The sequence below is a fragment of the Leptonychotes weddellii genome, chromosome 8 (assembly GCF_054177405.1).
Source record: "Leptonychotes weddellii isolate Sample4059 chromosome 8, ASM5417740v2, whole genome shotgun sequence".
Taxonomy (NCBI): Eukaryota; Metazoa; Chordata; class Mammalia; order Carnivora; family Phocidae; genus Leptonychotes; species Leptonychotes weddellii.
The window spans coordinates 888,385-908,659 of NC_138376.1; the positions used below are offsets into that span (position 1 = coordinate 888,385).

The 20,275-nt window shown below is 43.5% G+C and overlaps 3 protein-coding genes across 3 annotated transcripts in view; 1 reads left to right on the plus strand and 2 right to left on the minus strand.

Annotated features, from left to right (window-relative positions):
* Positions 1-470: 470 nt before the first annotated feature.
* On the minus strand, positions 471-6,580 carry LOC115942102 (zinc finger protein 165-like). The gene is made up of 5 exons (XM_081827387.1): positions 4,360-6,580; positions 3,090-3,573; positions 2,667-2,802; positions 2,086-2,182; positions 471-583 (listed from the first exon to the last, which is right to left on the minus strand). Exons 2-5 carry the CDS (start codon positions 3,498-3,500, stop codon positions 580-582), a joined length of 648 nt encoding a protein of 215 aa, XP_081683513.1. The 5' UTR covers positions 3,501-3,573; positions 4,360-6,580; the 3' UTR covers positions 471-579.
* Positions 6,581-13,340: 6,760 nt separating this feature from the next.
* Positions 13,341-14,358, minus strand: LOC102743398 (putative olfactory receptor 1F12P). Its single transcript, XM_006736783.3, has one exon. The coding sequence runs from the start codon at positions 14,302-14,304 to the stop codon at positions 13,363-13,365; it is 942 nt and encodes a 313-aa protein (XP_006736846.2). The 5' UTR covers positions 14,305-14,358; the 3' UTR covers positions 13,341-13,362.
* Positions 14,359-18,639: 4,281 nt separating this feature from the next.
* LOC102740393 (olfactory receptor 2B8-like) overlaps positions 18,640-20,275 on the plus strand; it is a 25,920-nt gene continuing 24,284 nt past the window's right edge. The window contains exon 1 of the mRNA XM_081827499.1: positions 18,640-18,699. Within this exon, the coding sequence (XP_081683625.1) occupies positions 18,640-18,699 (60 nt within the window). The remainder of the gene's footprint in view (positions 18,700-20,275) is intronic.

Below are 20,275 nucleotides of genomic sequence, written 5' to 3' on the forward strand. Positions count from 1 at the left end.
TTCCCACATTCATTACATTCATAGGGCCTCTCTCCAGTGTGGATTCTCTGATGCCTGATAAGCTTTGAGCTGTGTCTGAAAGCTTTCCCACACTCATTACACTGGTGGGTTTTCTCCCCACTAAAAATTGCTGCATGTTTAATAAGATTTGGACTCTTGAGAGATGTTCCATATTGGTGAATTTTTTCTCTGGCATAAATTCTTTGATGCTTAATAAAATCTGGATTCCATTTGAAACTTTGGTCATAGGTACTGTGTTTCCAAGATTTCTGGTGTGTCAATTCACTTGAATTCAGGTTTAAGCTTCTCTCACAACCATCATGGCTAATGTCATCTGTCAGTGTATTTTTGTGGGTAAGGATTTTACTAAAACCTCCATCCTGAGCAGATGATGGTCTCTGAGACCCTCCTGATTCTTTTTCCCATTGCCTCTTTAACCTGCCTGCAGACTTACAGATGTCTTGAGGTTCAGCAGATCCTTCTGACATGAATCCTGAAATTCTTCTTGATAGAATCCTCTGTGATTCCATTTCTTCATAAATGTCCAACTTTGGCATGGATCCATTGTTTTCACTCTCATTACCTAAAAGAATGAAAATACAAACTGGTAAATATCTGTTTGCTGAGTTGGAAGAAAAAAAAATTTGAGATATACACAAGACAGTTACATATTGGTACTTCAATTGGCTACTCTAAAAATGTGGCCTTTCAAGGGAAAGGTGTGATGGACAAGGACACAAGAGAAAAACTGGTAAGAGCACGTAGAATGCCTGTGGAGGGGAAAACCTTCAACCATCTACCCACCCACCCATTTTTTCATCGTCCATGGCTAATCAAGTTCTATAAGCACTTTCTGCTAAATGTACCCTGAACACATCCCCTTCTTTACATTTCTGCTACCACTATCCTTGTCACTCTTCCTATCGAGGGGACTGTCACAGCCTCCCACTGTTTTTTTTTTTTAAAGATTTTTATTTATTCATTTGAGAGAGAATGAGAGACAGAGAGCACGGGAGGGAAGGGAGGGAAGAGGGTCAAAGGAAGAAGCAGACTCCCTGCCGAGCAAGAAGCCCGATGCGGGACTCGATCCCGGGACTCCAGGATCATGACCTGAGCCAAAGGCAGTTGCCCAACCGACTGAGCCACCCAGGCGCCCCGCCTCCCACTGTTTTGACTCTGAGCTGTTCTTCCTAGTCATCCTGAATACCCTCACCAGACTGTCCTTAACATCCTTTCCCTTCCTATACCCTACTCAGAAATCTTCCCTCTCTTTTCTTCCACAACACACCTGAACTCCTCCGCCTGGTTTCCAGAATCCATTTATGATTAAGTCCTCACAATTCCTGCCTTCTGGCTCACAAATTTATACTATACTTACGACTCTATATTGTGCTTCAATCAAGCACCCCCCCTTTGTCTTTTTGTTATTTTTTTTTTAAAGGTTTTATTTATTTATTTGACAGAGAGAGACACAGCGAGAGAGGGAACACAAGCAGGGGGAGTGGGAGAGGGAGAAGCAGGCTTCCCGTGGAGCAGGGAGCCCGATGCGGGGCTCGATCCCAGGACCCTGGGACCATGCCCCGAGCCGAAGGCAGACGCCCAATGACTGAGCCACCCAGGCACCCCAAGCACCCCCTCTTTGTTGCAGGGTTTCCTTTGTCTAGAATATGCTAAGGCAGGAAAGGTGGTTAGGCCATGCTGATCTTAGGCTGGGGGAAATGCATGATTTTGGATGGAGTGGATGGCAATCTCTCCAGAACAAACTGGAAAGCAGAATTTGGGTATTTTTTAAAAAACTGACTAATTTATTTATCTACCTATCTATTTATTTACTTATATATTTTTTAAAGATCATTATTTTTTTTTTTATAGATTATTTATTTATTTATTAGAGAGACAGAGAGGAGCAGAGGGAGAGGGAGAAACAGACTCCCCGCTGAGCAAGGGAGCCTGACCTGGGGCTTGACCCCAGGGCCCTGAGATCATGACCTGAGCTGAAGGCAAATGCTTAACCAACTGAGCCACCCAGGTGCCCCCAAAACTAACTGTAATTATTCTTGAATTTATTTTTGAGATCATTCACACCTAAAGTAATATTGAGTCCACGAACTTTTTAAACAGAGGAGTTTTAGAACAGTGATGAGTATTCCATGGAGGTAGTCGCCAGAAGTATGCTGACTTCCTATAAAAAATGAAAGCTTTGTAAGACCAAAAATACAGTAAGAGAGACAATAATGTGGATCTTGTTCTATGTATCTGTGAATTATATTCCACTTCCAAGTATATCATTATGTATCTGCTTCTCTACTAAAATGTGTTGTTTCTCTTGATGTGTTTCTTCCTTTTTCTTTTGTTTTTTTACTTATTCCCTGACGTTTTCTCATGCGTTTATTTTTCTTTCCTTTAATTTACTCATAAAAATATCCTGTGTTTTGGAAATATTCTGGATGAAGAACAAATGGGAAAACGTAAATATTCTGGTTAAGGAACCAAATTCTCTCTCTGTTTTTGTTTTAATTGGTCAATGACACATAGGGAAAAAGTTCTCTACTTTTCATGGGGTGATAAAGGGAAGGACCACCTATGGTAACAGAGGCTACTCTGAGAAGGGACATTCACAGTCCATTCCTTCAGTGACATGAACTGCATGCAGTACTGCCCCTTACCACCGTCCAGCAGAAGGGGTGCTGAAGAACCATGAAGGGTCTCGGGGTCCACTGGCTGCAACTGGACACTAAGTGCTGGTCCAGGAGGTACCACCTTTCTCCTGAATATCTCTTGTCCATGTGCATGGGCTGGAACCTGAGAAAAATAAAGTACATTTGGGCTTGTGAGAGAATCCCTGCTGGGTATCTGAACATCTTCCAAAAACAAAGAGAACCTCCTGTAGGAATACAAAACTGCAGAAGGATTAAGTCTGACTTAAATGCAGAATGTGGCACAGGACCACAGGTGGCAGAAAGGAAACAGAAAGGCACACTGACCCACCAGCCCCTGCAGGTCTCCCCGGGCGTTCAATCTCCGGCCCTTTCCTCCCACTGTGGGACTCCATCCATGTGGAGGTCTTAGATCTCCCGCCCCTTGAGTACCTGGACCACTGCATCATCAGTGCCTCTCTCCAGATCCTCCAGCACAGTCACCGCCTGCTCCCCGCTCTCCGGGTGCCGCTCCCGCACCCAGGCCTGCAGCTCCTCGGGCAGGATGGTCAGGAACTGCTCCAGCACCAGCAGCTCCACGATCTGCTCCTTGCTGTGCGTCTCGGGCCGCAGCCAGCGTCGGCAGAGCTCCCGGAGCCGGCTCAGCGCCTCTCGAGGTCCAGGGGAATCCTGGTAGCAGAACTGCCTGAAAAGCTGCCGGCAGAGCTCCTGCCTGAGGGGATCGCCTCTCTGGAGGCAAGTGTCCTGCCTCCAGACAAAATCTTCCTCTTCTATCTTCACTATCAGAAGTCCTTCATTCTCCTGAAGGTTCTGAGCTGTAGCTTTCTTTGATTCTGTTGTCATGTTTGGATGAAATGTATTACCAGGAAACCCACTTCTGCTTTGTGAACAGTCTTATTTAGTTTCAAGGGCTCTTCTAAGGGATAAAAAATAACTATTACTGTCTATGAAGATGAAAGATCACATCACAGAAATAATCATTTTCCATTACACAGAAGTGTACTAGGCATTTACTATATGTAAAAGCACTGAAATACTTTGTGGAATACAACTATCACATAATTTCTACCTCAAAGCAGCTTAAAATTAAAATTTAAAAACAAAATACCTCTTTTTAAGATTCATTTACTTTAGAGAGAGAGAGAGAGGGCGCACGTGTGTGAGTTGGGGGGAGGGACAGAGGGAGAGGGAGAGAGAGAGAATCTCCAGCAGACTCCTAGCCCATCTCAGAGTCCAAGGCTGGGCTCAATCCCACGACCCTGAGATCATGACCTGAGCAGAAATCAAGAGATGGACTCTTAATCAACTGAGCCACCCAGGCACCTATAAAAACAAAATATCTTAAAGTAGAAACAATAAATATAAGATTTATAAATTTAAGGCAATGCTACATGTTAACATACCACATACAATTAAATTATACGTAAGTCATAAAGACAACAAAGACCAGCATAAGAAAAACAATAAAGTGCTTCACAAAGTTGGAGGTGCAAAGTCTAGCAGGTTGCAATGGTCCGGGAAAACTTAATGAAAAAATTAACTTCTGAAGAATGGAAAGGATTTGATAGGATGTGGGAGAGAGAAAAATAGGAAATTACAAGCAAGGAAACAGCCTGAACCAGTTAATGGTAGGATCACAGAAGTGGGAAAGGAAAAAATTCAGTAGGTTTGTATAAGGAAATCACAGAGGCAAAGGCCCTACCATAGAAAGCCTCAAATGCCAAGACCCTGAATTCAGAGTTTATCTTTTAGGCACTGGGGAGCCAAGGAAAGCTTCTGAGCAGAATGACCTGACAAATACCGTTTGTGGACATTAACATGTTGTTCATTTCTAGGATGGACTGCAATATGAAAAGAGAAACATAGAGAGGCCATACTTATACAAGTGTGAGGAAAATGCAAGCTTGGAATGATAATTATTAATTCAAAATCTGGACCTAGGATTACTTATAAATCTCTTAAGTAATAAGGGTAACTTTTTTTCCTTTTCTTACAAGATTTTAAAAAAAGATTTTATTTATTTATTTGACAGAGAGAGCACAAGCAGGGGGAACAGTAGAGAGAGAGGGAGAATCAGGCTCAATCCCAGGACCCTGGGATCATGACCTGAGCCGAAGGCAGATGCTTAACCATCTGAGCCACCCAGGCGCCCCTAAAAGATTTTAAGTAATCTCTACACCCAGTGTGGGGCTGGAACTCACAACCCTGAGATCAAGAATCACCTGTTCCACCAACTGAGCCAGCTGGGTGCCCCAGGGTAACTTTTCTCAAGAGCCAGAGGCTAACAGTTTCAATCAGTGTTAACTAGTTCCTTCCGCAAAGGTCTCAAATAGGTTTCCTGTTATCCCAACAGTTCCTTCTCTACCTCCCTAGTTTCGTGGCTCAGTCCATATCTTGGACATTAAGTCCTATCATCTCACCAATAAAGTTAAATAAAATAAACCAGCACCATGACTTGCTTATCTGTCGACTGTGAGTCTCGTTATTAAATACCAGTTCCTTGAGTCTTAGCACATGGGAATGTCTGGTTTCTGCACTGAAAAACTGAGTAACAGGAATTTAGATGTGAAGCCTAGAGTGCAAGAGCAGGATGCAACTATCAATCTTGCGGGGCCTTCTACTACACATTTCACCAGCTGAGTGCCCACTGTTGCACTGACATGTACTTTATTAAGAATCTGAACACAAGCCAAGCTAAGGCTAGAAGTTGTACAGTAATGGTTTCCAAGAAAGTCTGAGTTCCCAGCTGATTAATCATGTGGGAACTTTGTTAGAAAGTGATTCCTGGGATACTGTCTGGGTCAGTATGGGTATACCTGGAAAATCCGTATTTTGATGTACAGCCGTAAGGAATTCAATGGTGCTTGAGTTTGTAAAAACAGTTGGGAAAAAAGGACGTAAGACCCACGTGCATTAAAAACATCTAAATAACTAAGTAGGTTTCACCTAACACACGCTGAAATGCTGATAACTGCTGAAGACTGAAGGACTAGCCAAGCTGTACGGTAGCGGGATCGAATATCCTAACGGCTCGGAGGCGGGAGAGGGAGAGAGAGAGAGAGAGTCCGCGCGGGGCAGCAAATACCGGGCAATACAAGGTGGGAAAGATCCAAACGGCACCGAGGCAAGCCGAGGAAGCGGGATGGACGCCGACTGAGGCTGCGACGAGCCCGCAGGGCATACCACAACTCCACGGAGCTCGGGCACAACACCCGTGACCTCGAATTATGTTTGGCTTTGGCTGTTTTTCCTCCTCCATGACCGTTACTCCGGGAGGTCAAGGGCCTTGCACTCCCGTTTTCCGAGTTTCCACACTCGCTGAACGGGAGGGCAGCCCGAGAGCCTCCCGACGCCGCCGGCACAGACAGGAAGGAGGATCGAGCCGGGAGCGCGGGCGCTCGGTGAGGGCAGGCGCCGGGGCGTGCAGGGGAGCGGCCGGGAGGCTTCCCGCACCGAAGCACGCCGCAGTCCTGCCCACCGCCCGCCCGGCGGACCGTCTCCGCCGCTTCCACCGCGTCCCCGGGCACACGGGGCGCAACACGCATCCAGTGTCCGGCCGCCCCGCTTTCCCCACGAGAAGGCGGGCACCCCTCCCGCGAAAAGCGGGCGTCGGGGCGGGCTCCCGGGCAGCTCCTCCAGGCAAGAAGCCGCCCCCCGAGGTCGCCGCCGTGCCCGCCATTCCCGTCAGTGACCCCGGCCCGCGGCCCGGCGCCCCGCCCGCGGCGGTGACGTAACGCGCGGCGCGGGTAACCATGGAAACCCGCCCCTCTGGAAGGAGGCGGGCACAGTGTCCTCCGAATGCCGAGTCTCAGTGCCACTTTTCCTCGGGATTCCTCCGCGGCCCCGGCTCCAGGGCGCCGCGGGGCTGCTGCAATCCCGAAGTAAAGTCGTAGGGACTAGGTGCTTGGAGGGGACAAAAGGTCGGACGCATGGGTCCCAAACCCGGACTCACCTCTCCTACAGGGTGGTTCCGATCGGACACTTCCGGTGGGGGCACGGCGCTGCACCCTCTCTCAAAGCTTCCGTCCTCGTGGGCCCTGAGCCTGCGCAGAAGGCGGCCTGGCGCTGCACTGCGACTCCCAGAAGTCTTGGCGTCTCTGCCGCGCTCCGACTCCTGTTTCCCAGGCAGCTTCCGCGGCTCGCGAAGCTCTCGGGGCTTTGGGGTGGGGTCCTTGCCCCCCTGTGTAGCGGGAAGCGCGGCCTCGCCGGGACTTCAGTCTGGGGAGTGGGACGGAAGCCACGCACCGCGCTCAGACCTCACCCTTGCAAAGCCTCCCGGGGCTTCCGGGAGCGCAGGTTACAAACGTGGCCGGTTATAGCCGGACTCACGACGGCCTGTGCGTGGCCCGAAACGTGGACTTTCTCGAATCCGTGGGCCAATGTGTGAGGACTAGAATGTTGACGGTGACTTACGTTCACTGCTGCTCCTTCAGTACCTCCTCTCACGTGCGGTGTTAACCGAAATTCAACCGAGTAAGCAAGAAGATCTGATCATACTGATTAAGCCGTAGTAAGAGAGGAGCGTGGAGTGGTACAAAAATCTAAGATTTTTATAGGAAAGAGAGTGGAGCAAGGAAGTTATTAGCCAAAGGAAAAGCATTGTTTCAAGGCAAGGTGGCCTTCCCTTGGCGGGGGTGGGGGGGAAGGTGAGGAGGGGGGGGTCTTCTATTGCAGATTACCTCATCTTCTTGGGGGGGCGGGGAGAAGGGAATGAAGAGGGCCCATGTGACCTTATTGGTGCTGACCAGAAAATTCTTGGTTGATTTGCTTAAAATTTCACTCCTGAGGAGATTGCAACTGTAATTTTGTCCTGGTTTGCTATTCTGGAGGCAAGTAACTCCACCTGGGCCTGTGGTTTTCTATTCAACAGAAGTAACCCCTATAATCTGTGTTTAGTCTCTTTTTGAAGGAATAGTTCTATTAGATAAGTATGCATGGTAAAGCAATATATGGTTTAGTTTTCTTGTTTTTCATCTAAAAGGCATCATGCCATAGGTAATCTTCTGATATTTGCTGTTTTCACTTAACAATAGGTCACTACGGTTTATCCACGTTGTTGAGTTAAAGTTAATTTTCATTACTGTATAATGCCAGTTGTGAATATGGCATCCATTCTCCTAAAGATGGACTGATACACTCTCTTCTGGTTAGGGCAGTAAACCTCTTACATGTTCCCTCTGCTTCTTTCTGTGTTCCCCACAGTCTATTCTTTTATTTTATTTTATTTATTTATTTGAGAGAGAGAATGAGATAGAGAGCATGAGAGGGAGGAGGGTCAGAGGGAGAAGCAGACTCCCCGTCGAGCAGGGAGCCCGATGCGGGACTCGATCCCGGGACTCCAGGATCATGACCTGAGCCGAAGGCAGTCGCTTAACCAACTGAGCCACCCAGGCACCCCCCACAGTCTATTCTTTTTTTTTGAGAGAGAGAGAGAGAATGAGAGAGACAGAACACATGAGAGGGGATAGGGTCAGAGGACGAAGCAGACTCCCCGCCGAGCAGGGAGCCGGATGCGGGACTCGATCCAGGGGCTCCAGGATCATGACCTGAGCCGAAGGCAGTCGCTTAACCAACTGAGCCACCCAGGCGCCCAGTCTATTCTTAACAGAGCTGTTGCGGCCTAAGTTCTGTCATGCTGCTGAAGGGTAGTAGAACACACCTCCTCAAAATATGCGCCTTTGATATATTGATTATTTTGAGCTGTAGGCACTTGAAAAAAAGCAAATGTGGAAAGACGCTTTCTCTGACTTTCCCTTATCTGCCTAAAGACAGATCCTCCAGAATAAACTCAATTGTTGTAAATACCCTCCCCAGAAGTTTCATCAGCTAGGGAAGATTGGCTCATATCATAGGAAAGAAGTTGACACCACACCCTGACAAACTTGTCACAAATGATCATGATGTAGAAATGGGGTTTGGAGCCCACAGCCAAAAAAGAAATCTTGAGATGTCTTCAGTGGAAAACTGTGGTTTCATTAAAGCACGGGGACAGGGCCCGTGGGCAGAAAGAGCTGCACTGGGGTAGCGATGGGTGACTGATTATATGCTATCACGTTGGGAGGGGTTTGGGGACAGCACAAGCCTCCCAAGGTATTTTGGAAGCAAGGTTTCCAGGATCCTGAGGGGGGCTAGCTATTGTTAGGAAAAGGTCATTTATTACTGTTTAGTAAGAACTCAGTCATGAGACCCTTCAGATGTATATCAGTGGGTCATATCCTTGGAGGATGATTGCTCATCCAAAGGAATTTTTTCCTTTGACACCACACCCTGACAAAGGAGTGTTTCCAAAGGAATTTTTATATGTTAAAGTAGACTTAACAGGATCCTGGGGCGTCGGGATAATGTTAAGCTAAGATTGCCACTTTAGCGAAGTGTCAACATCAAGGCAGCTGAAATCCCAGAGGAAGGTCACTTTGCCTGTTTCAAGGACTTGACACTGGGCTGTAGGCAGTAAGGAAATTTAATTCTTTCTTTACACTTTGTTTCCCACATCAGTCATACCTCCCATCTGTTCTCTTAAGGGCCCATTCATCTTTACTAAAAATCATTTACTCTCCCCTAAAAGGCCTACATCTCTTGTCCCCTTTCCCTGTTAAATGAAATCCTAAGTTACTCTTTTCGTTGCTCATTTTTCTCTAGGTATTTCCTGTGTACTCATGAGGTATACATGTTAATAAACTTCTGTTTGTTTTTCTCTTGTTAATGTCTTTTATTATAGGGATTTCAACTGAGAACTCAGAATGATAGAGGGAAAATTATTTTTCAATCCCTAAACTAGCCCTCAGCTTAAAACCTTTGAATAGCTCCCCATTTCAGGCAAGGCAAAACCTAAAGTTCTTAAAATGGCCTATGAGACCCCATTTGACCTATACCCCATGTAATCTATTACTCTCTCCCTAGCTTATTCTGCTCTATCATCCCCAGTGATCCTCCTTGCTCTACCTAATTAATAACTATCTGGAAAAAGCACCAAGCCCACTAAATAGTTTCATTAGTGAATTCTGTCAAGCAGTTAAAGACCAATTCTTCACAATCTATTGAAAATAGAAGCAGAGGGAACACTTCCTAACTTTCTACTGTATCTACTACCGAAACCATTTAAAGACATTACAAGAAGAACACTACAGACCAAGCTGTCTCATGAACTTAGATGCAAAAATCCTCAACAAAATATTAACAAATCCAGTGGTATATAAAAAGAATTATATACAACAACCAAGTGGACATGCAAGAGTGGTTCAGCATTTGGAAATCAGTCAACATAATCCACAAATATAATCAACAGGCTAAAAAAGCAAAATCATAATCATTTGATTCAGAGAAAGCATTTGACAAAATCCAAAAGCTGTTTGTGATGCAAACTCTCAATAAACTAGTAGTAGATGGAAACTTTCTCTACTTGATAAAGAACATCTACAGATAACAACCCACCCGCCCACCCAGCAAACCACAGCTAACTCCATACTTACAGATGAGAAGCTGAATATTTTCCTCAAGATTAGAAAATGGATAAAGCTGTCCTCTCACTACTATTTCACATCATGCTGGAAGTCCTAACTAGGACAGTAAGACAAAAATAAATAAAAGGTATACAGAAAGGAAAGGAAGAAATAAAGCTATCTCTATTCACATATAAACTTTCTATGTAGAAAATCCCAGAGACCAAAAAACAAAAATCTGGAGCAAGCAATTACAGCAATGTTGCAGGTTACAAGGTCAATATCTGAAAGTCAAAAAGAAAATACTTAGGTATAAACTTGACAAAATAGGTATAGGCTCTGTATGCAGAAAATTACAAAACACTGATGAAATAATTCAAAGAAATCTAACATATGGAGAGATATTCTATGTTCATGTATTGGAAGACTCAGAATTGTTAAGGTGTCAATTCTTCCCAACTTGATCTGTTGACTCAACATAACTCTCAGAAATCACAGCAAGCTGTTTTGTAGATATTGACAAACTAATTCTAACATTTATATGGGAAGGAAAAGATGTAGAATAACCAACACAATATTGAAAAAGAAGGACAAAGTTAGATTCACACTATAATTTTAATATTTGCTATAAAACTACTGTAGTCAAGATGGCATAGGTCAGTGGAAATAGACATAGGTCAGAGGAATAGAATAGAGCCCAGAAATAGACTCAAACAAATATACTCAGCTAATTTATGACAGAGGTGCAAAGGCAATTCAATGGAGAAAGGATAGCTTTTTTCAGCAAATGGTGTTGGAACAATTAGATGTTTATATGCAAGAAAATCACCTTGTCTTTCACAAAATTAACTCAAAATGGATCATAGACCAAATGTAAAATCCAAAACTATAAAACTTCTAAAAGAAAACATGGAGAAATTCTACATGACCTTGAATTTAGTGGTTATATTTTAGACAACAACCAAAAGCATAATCCATGAAAAATAAGTTGGAATTTATTAAATTATGTTCACTGCTTGAACATAAGCAGTGCCGAGAGCTGACCGGGACCAAACCGAGGCCTTATCTCAACTGTAGGCCCGTGAACTGACTTCGCACTTGGTTCGTTAACTTCCTGCACCCTTCTGTTATCTTGTTTGTTGTGTGGCTTGTCTTCCTTCCTGCCTTGTGTGTTGTGTAAAGAAGCCAAGTTTATTCACATGGTGAATTGTCACTGAGTTTGGAATCCAGAACCTGCTTTATAATTGTGATTTAACTTTGCTTTATGATTGAATAAAACTGACATTGTGGAAAGACACAGCTCGTATGTGTGCCTTCATAGCGTGCTCATGACACTGGTTCTCCAGCCCTTCTAGCAGTTTTATGAATTACCCAACACTCTTTTATTAAATTCTGTTTCTGCTTAATTAAGCAGCATTGATTTCTGTTTCTTTGCAACTAAGAAAGCTGATGCATACAAAGATCTTTCAAGACATAGAAAATTGGGATTTGATTGGTCCATTATTGTCATTGCTTCTCTGTCCCACCCAGTGTTGCTTACATTGGTCCTTACAAGCTCCAGCAAAGTTTTCTGATCTCTGTCTCATAAGAAAAAAGTAAAAAACACAAGCGTAACTTGTAGATGGTCTTCTCATCATAAAGAAAGAAGACAAACATTTATAGCAGGATGATTTTAAAAAAATCTTGTTATCTTTATTTCTGCCTGTTAATTATTACATATATGAAAATGATTGAGCATTTTATTTATTTGCTTTTTTTTCCTTTTTACCAACTTTGAAGAGATATTTTGGATAGTATGACTTAAACTATGGGACATATGGCATATGGAGAAAGGCACTTTGCATGGCTCTGGGCAACACAATGGACCCAGAAAATAGTCTGTTAAATCAACTATGAGTTCCAAATCAAAGATCACAAAGGCAAATATTATCAATTGCTGGTATGGTCGCTTCTCATATAGGCAACTCTAAATAACAGCACAGATTTTTAATTTAATTAATTAATTAAATTTGATTTTTAAAAAAGATATTATTTATTTGACAGAGAAAGAGAGCACAAGCAGGAGCAACAGGCAGAGGGAGAAGCAGGCTCTCTCTTGAGCAGGGAGCCCGACGGGGGGCTCGATCCCAGGACCCTAGGATCATGACCTGAGCAGAAGGCAGACGCTTAACCAACTGAGCCACCCTGGCACCCCAATTTGTTTATTTTAGAGAGAGAGCATGAGCAGAGGGAGGGGCAGATGTGGACGGAGAGAGAGAATCTCAAGCACACTCTGCATTGAGTATGGAGCCCGATGTGGCGCTCAGTCTCATGAGAGCTTGATCCCAGGACCCTGAGATCATTACCTGAGCCAAAACCGATAGTCGGATGTTTAACTGACTGAGCCACCCAGGCGTCCTAGATTTTTAATTTTAAAAATGGGATTAGTAGTCTTCCAGGCAATTCTTTGTAGACCATGATAAGATTTATATACATATATACAAGGAAGATATAAATGCTACTTTTTACACAAGGGAATAAAGACAGGTTATAGGAAATACACACAATATAATCATAAAACATGACTAAATATAAAAAACATTAGGGTGAGAAATAACCCATCCCCTCATTCTCACCAATCCCTCATTTGGACCTTTTACCCATTCAGATTAATTTATTTGGTACATTTACTCACACACACCATGCTCCTTCTTACCTACCAGGCTTCCTCGTGGGTTTGGAATAGTCTCATTGTTTCTGTGTAAAAATCACCTATATCCAGGATCCAGATTAAGTGAGGCTTTTTTCTCAAAGCTTTACTTAACCTCACATACCCTCACCAATATCTTTTCTCTTTAACCTCTCATTGCAGTTATGATTTGAACCTTTTATTACATAACAGTTTTCTTCTCTTCTGTTTTTCATGCACGGTGACGTGGTTACATCACTTCTGTCTACTCCAGGAGGACAGGACTGCGGGGGTGCTCTATTCACTCCCCATGGTATGTTTCTGTGTTGTCCTGAGCCATCTGGGAGTTCTTAATGATGTATTCAAGTGTTGATTTCATGTTCCTTCTGTATTTTCAGGAATATTATCTATCCATGTTTGCCCACAACAGTAATATCTTCAGGAGCTCAAATAGATAAGGCCTGTGATAAGGTAGCAAATTTAGGTCATTGCCAAGTTTAGTTAGGTATTTGGTAACAGCTTTGTAACTATGACTAGAATGAAAATGATGACCTGATGAGGATTTGTCTCCTGTTGAACGCCTTTCAGTCAGTACAAATCACTGGGAGAAGGTTTTGGTCTGGCCCACAGCCTTCTTTAATGCCCCCTTCAGCTCACTGTTCCTTAGACTGTATATGAAGGGATTCAACATAGGGGCTACGACCATGAAGACCAATGATGTGGCTGAGTCTTTTTCAGATGAATGGTTGGATGAGGGGCTCATATAGACTCCTGTGATTGCGCCATAGAAAAGAATGACCAAGGCAAGGTGAGATCCACAGGTGGAGAAAGCCTTGAGTTTTCCTTGGGCAGAAGGGATTTTCATCACAGCAGAGATGATGAGGCTATAGGATGCCATGATACACCCTGAAGGTACCATGAAGATCAGCCCCACCGCAGCCAGAACTATGAACTGATTGATACTGGTATCAGAACAGGAGAGGGGGAGGAGAGAGTTGATATCACAGAAGAAATGGTGGATGATGTTGTTAGAGCAGAAGTGCAGACGGGTGAGCATAAGGGTGTGCAAGAGGGGATTCAAAGTGGCAAAGACCCAAGACACAGACACCAGAGAGGCACAAAGGAGCTGAGTCATAATGGTGGAGTAGTGCAAAGGGTGACAGATGGCCACATAGCGGTCATATGCCATTACTGTGAGAAGGAAATTGTCCATGTTGGCAAACATCATACAGAAATACATCTGAGCCAGGCAGCCAGGATAGGAGATGGTCTGAGTCTGTGCTTGGATGTTCAGCAGCATCTTGGGGACGGTAGATGAAGGAAGGCAGAGGTCTACCACAGACAGATTGGCAAGGAAAAAATACATGGGTGTGTGGAGGCGGCGCTCTGAGACAATAGCCAGCAAGATGAGCAAGTTTCCAAACAGTCCTGTTAAGTAGAGACACAGGAAAAGTACAAAGAGGAGAGCCTGTTGCTCTGGCCAACTTGAGAAGCCCAAGAGGAGAAATTCGGAGACGCTGGTTTGGTTTCCTTTTTCCATTGCATGGATATATCTGCATGAAAACAAAGAGGATGAAATTTTTTTTTTTAAAGATTTTATTTATTTATTCATGAGAGACACAGAGAGAGAGGCAGAGGGAGAAGCAGGCTCCCAAGGAGCAGGGAGCCCGATGCGGGACTCGATCCCAGGACCCCGGGATCACGACCTGAGCCAAAGGCAGACGCTTAACCATCTGAGCCACCCAGGTGCCCGAGGATGAAATATTTTTGACAGAAAAAAATTTTTTCCCTTTTTCTTTTTTGTCTATTCACCTAGTCTTGTCTCATTTATTAAATATTTTCTTTAGGCCATCCTGCCTCCTCTCTGGTACTCTGTCCTGAGCTTCACTGACCGTGGGTATGTCCTTCCATTTCATCAGTCGACTTTTTATTTATCCTCCCTTACTGGAACGGCACCTCACCAGGACGTCCAAGGGACCTCTGTACCTCTCCCCTCTTCCTACCTGTGATGTCTATAGTGGCTCTTGTACATTCTGCACTTCGTGTGGCTGCCTGGCTGCCAGTTGTGTGTTGGAACATGTCCATGAGTCTGACACACTAAGCGACTCTAAGCCAAACTTTGAGATTTAAAGGAGAAAAATTTTCCAAGATGTTTATCCAACATCCTATGAACCATCCTGCTTGGAAACCAGTCAGACATTTACCATTTAGGATTTATAAGAAGAAGGTAAACCATCTTAGCTTTTTAAGATTCAAAAGAAAAATACAGTAACATGCTTGACAAGTATAAAAAATTAAGCCTCTCAAAAATAGTTTACATGAAGACTATGAGCAACATAGGAAAATATTTAAAAATTGTATCTTAGCCAAAGCAGTGGAGAGTCTGGTGACAGAAACTGAAGGAAATGGAGGAACTCTGTTGGATTATTTTTCCAGTGATCAAATAACAGAAGTGTGAAAGGCATTCTACACGCAAATTTGAATGAGCCCTGGATTCTCTGGATGCAAAGTGCACGCCTTTCTCCACTTTACACATATGTTGTAGAATGCCTCTCTGCCTTGACAGTTGCTACTAGTGTGTAGATCCTTCACTTCTACTTAAAGAGAAACTCCCAAGAGAAAACAGCCCCTGTAGTCGTCCCTCTTCTTCCATCAAAGTCTCTACCCTGACACTCCAGGAGCTTTGGAGATAGTGGGGGAAATGGCCAGGTGAAGTGGCTTAGTTCTTGGACAGAGGAGATATAAAAATTTAGAATTTGGGCTCTTGCCACTTAATGCTATGTGGACTGAATAACAGGAAACCTGCCTGAAGAGAGGGAAGATTAAAGTAGATTTTCAGGAAAAGGGGAGAGTCACATAGCACTCTACTTCAGCTCTGACTTCTTTGTTAATTGATTTGTCCATCTAAAAGGATATCCCCTACTTATTTTCCCCTCTCACCTTTGCACCTTTGACCTTCCGGACCTAGCAATTCTTCCTAAACTCAGTTCTGAAGACACAGATTTCTTCTCCTTCTTCCTAGCATGGGCCAGGTTCATGCCCATTGGCATTTCGGTCCTCATTTACCCAACTCTTTCAACTGCTAATACATATCTTTCTAGTATTCTCTCATTTTGACCCAAGCCTATTGTTAACTGTTATCCTAAGCTCTTTATATGATTCTGTTAAAGAACTGATCAGAATATTGAAAAATTCATTTACAGAGTATGTACGAAAGAAATATTCCAGAAAACAAGTACTCTGGAGGGAACAGAAAGAGCTTTTCAATAATCTATAGGAGGCATAAAGAAGGAGTTATGGGCATGTGAAAATACTCTGGATGTGTAACCATAGGTTTTATTGATTTCATCAGTGCATGAGGGTGGGGCAGTGGTAACATAAAGACCTCTCCCCTCCACTTTTCTATCAACCAAATGATTTCATTCTAGAAACATGATAAAACAATGGAAATTACATGAAACCAGCTGAGTAAATTCTGAAATTGTGTAAAAATAATATAATTTTCACAAAGAAAAACTATAAAGACAAGGCTTCCCACTATCAAGTACTTGATGCCACACTAAATGTTCTCATAGTTTGCTAATCCTCCTAACACCTCTATAATATAGGTCACATATCCTCATTATAGAGACACTGAGTGTTAGCAGAGCCAGGACCTGAATTAATTGATTTGAAATCTCGTCCACTTTTCACTAAGCCACTACCGAATCTAGGATTTAACACCTTCACAGGGAGGGTTTCCACTTATTAATCAATTCATTCATTCAGTCCACAAATGGTATTAGGCACTATGATATGTTAGACAATGCCTGGTGGCCGTGAGTAGAACCTGAGTTTGTCTTACTTATCTAAAGACTTGCTTCCGGGGCACCTGGGTGGCTCAGTCGGTTATGTGTCTGCCTTTGGCTTGGGTCATGATCTCAGGGTCCTGGGATTGAGCCCCACATCAGGCTCCCTGCTCAGCGGGGAGCCTGCTTCTCCCTCTGCCTCTGCTGTTCCCCCTGTTTGTGTTCTCTCTTTCTGTCGCTCTGTCAAATAAATAAATAATCTTTTTTTTTTTTTTTAAAGAGTTGCTTCCTCCATTCTTCTCAGATCTGCTCACTTTCCAGCACACTTACCACATCCTCATATCAGGAATCTTCTGGGAAGAGACTTTAGCTTCTAAGTCTCAAGGGTAATGGGAAAATTTTTAAAAAGGGAATGTTGCCCCTCCTCCAGGATGTACGAGGTTGAGGGATGGGATGCTTCTTGGGGCAGATGTATCCACTGTGGTGAGAGTTGGAGTGACCTCAGGACTCTCCAGCGCTAGAGTTTATAGCTTCTTTGCAGTGCTTGAGAACCCAATCTTGCCAAGCTTCCTCAACTCTGGTAACAATTACTTTATCCCCTTTGTGGGTTTCCCAATTGCAACCCTAGGGATAATGTACCTGGCAGATAATCCTCCAGGGAGATTCAAGGAATTAAAAGATCTAGAAATTTTTCCAGGCTCCCAGGAAGGTTTGTAACACACATCTCCCCCTTCACCTTCCAAGAGGCTCCAAAACAACAAATATCAAACATTACACCAAAAACAAATGAGTTGACTTATTCTCTAAATATAGGATTTGTCTTCCCTGATTGCAGCACTCTGTCAACAACACCATCCTTGGGCTTCTGAATGCTTGATTTATCAATATTGCCTGAGATAGGAGGGCCCATTTTTTTGGCAAAGAAGATGAGACAATGGGCATATGGTCAAGATTCACTGGTTTCATCATGTACTCCATCCCACAAAGCACTCAGCCTGATATAATAGTGAAATAGCCTTGTAAAGCCTCAGCTAATATGTCAGCTTGGGGATAACACCCAGAAGTTTGGGGATGCCATATTCCAGGATGGTATATATGCATGGAAAAATAACCATCCCATGGTAGTGTGTCCCCAGTGCTACAACCTATGTGTCTAGATGCCAAAGGGTGTGCATATGTTAGCTTTTTCTATATAACAAACCACTCTAAAACTTAGAAGCTTAAAACACCAACCATTATTTATCTCACAATTATATGAGTCAGCAATTTGGGTAGGCTCAGCTGGGTAGTTCTTCTGGCCTTGGCTAGACTCATGCAAATGCCTGCAGGTAGCATCTGGGTTCATTTAGGGCTTAGTGTTCTAGAATGGCCATAGCTGGGATGACACCTGTCTGCTCAATGTGATCTCTCATCCTCCAGAAGGATGGCTGGGTGGTTCATATGGTAGGGGCAGATTTCTGAGAGAGTAAAACCATGAAAGGTGTCTTGAAGTCTAGGCTTAAAACTGGCACAATGTCACTTCTACCGCATTCTGTTGGCCAATGCAAGTCACAAGACCAACCCAGTTTCAAAGAATGGGGAAAGACTCTGCCTCTTGGTGGAAGAGCTTCAAAGTCACATGGCAAAAAGACATAGATTCAGGAACGAGGGCAAAATTGTGGGCAGTTTTGCAATCAACCAAAGATGAAAGTAGGATCGATCGATCTATCTATCTATCTATCTATCTATCTATCTATCTATCTATCATCAATCATCATCATCTATCTATAACATATCTATATATACAAAATATATATCTATATATGAAATATATATCTATATATACATATTATATATTTTATTTATTTATTTATTTATTTATTTATTTATTTATTTATTTACCATTTCTCCAAATGATATGGCTTTAGAGTTTGTGTTTCTCATCCCTCTAGGTCAGCCATATATGATTCTAAGAAAGACAATGTTTCCATCAGGAAACACAAGAGGGGTTTCACTGAACTTGAAGCTATGACTACCTTATGGCCACTCTGGGACCCTCATGCCACTAGACCAGTAAGTGAAGAAAGGGGTTATGATACTGGTGGAAGATGACTGACCTTGATTATCATGTAGATGACTGTGTAGATCATGTGGATGCTACACATAAGGTAAGGAATGAGTATATCTGGAGCCTGGGTGTGAATGTGGAATTATAGCAGCCATGACTATATAAGAGGAAGACAAGTAATGGTATAGTTCCCTTAAGGATAATATCTGGACCACCATTCCAGGCAAACAACACAGGCTAAAGTGACAGCTGAAGATAAATCAAATCTACTTTTGGTCAAAAGCTTCTGAACAGCTTACAGCAGTGAGATTGTAGCATTTTTACTAAATCTCTCTCTCTTTTTAAAGATTTTATTTTTAAGTAATCTCTACACCCAAAGTGGGGCTGGAACCCACAACCATGAGGTCACCTACTGAACCAGTCTAGTGCTCTGCTAAATCTCTTGCACTAAGAGTTTATAAAGATCGTGGGGTGCCTGGGTGGCTCAGTCGGTTAAGCATCTGACTCTTGATCAGTAGGCCCAGTGTGGAGCCTACTTAAAAAAAAAAAAAAGATTTTATAGAGATTGTGCTGGCAGCCACCTTGCAGGGGACCCTGTTTGCTTGGACACAAAGGGATCTTAATGTTGTCAGGGGTGGACTGTTTCAGGAACCTCTTGAGTACCACCTGAGATCTTCGGGGCCTCACATTTTTCTAATTTCAACCACTGCTGCAGTAGTTAGCTCTGTGAGCTCTATTTTTATTTGGGTGCAACTTGACAATGCCTCAGCTTGGGCCTCTACAGCTCTTCTAATACTCCAACACCCTGGTAGAGAATAGGGAGACTGCTTAGTTAGGACTGCATGCAGTGAAATTTGACCAATGGGGAATGGAGCTGATGGGTAAATATTTCTCCTTTCTTTCTTCTTGGGATATCTCCTAAGACCTATTTCAGGGGAATACATGTGACCAAGCACCCAGTTACTCACACTGGTGGGACACTTGATGACAAACCCACTTTTCTTCCCTGTTCTGCTCCCCTTCTTTTACTCCTGATGCTGTATCACATTCTGCACTAAGTACTTGCACACAAGCCTTTGTTTCAAGTTCTGTTTTCTGGGAAAGCTGTGGCTGAGACACAGAATCTGGGGGCCTATAGAAATGATCTTGATTATAAACAGGGATTTTGGCGTTATTGCATGTCATAGACATTTGCAGTCATAAGGATGGAGATCTCATGGGGAGAGATTTTAGAGAAAGAAGAACACCTAAGACCAAGGTTTGAGGCACTTCAACATTTAATGATTGGGCAGTGGAGGGTTGGAGTCTAAATGCAGTTGGGAGGAAAATCCAGAGAAGTCGGTGGAAAACTCATTAGCTAAATTAAAGGATAAGCTGCCATAACAAAAGACCCTGAAAATGTAGTGGCTTAAAGAAGGTCCTTTGTGTGCTTCCACCTCCACCTCTGTCTCCGTCTCTCTCTCAGCCTTGCTCTCAGGCAGTGGTGTAGCTGGTCAACATCTGTGGGACATTTCTGCTCCATTTTGTTCTAAGTGGCTCCCAGTATTGGAGGATTTGCCAAGACCTGTTCGTGTCCCAAAAGGGAAGCTCTCAGGCAACTCCTTGATGTAGGCTGATTGGAAGGTGGCCCATCGGACGACAGCTTTTAAAGTTTATAAACACCTCTTTCAAGGGAA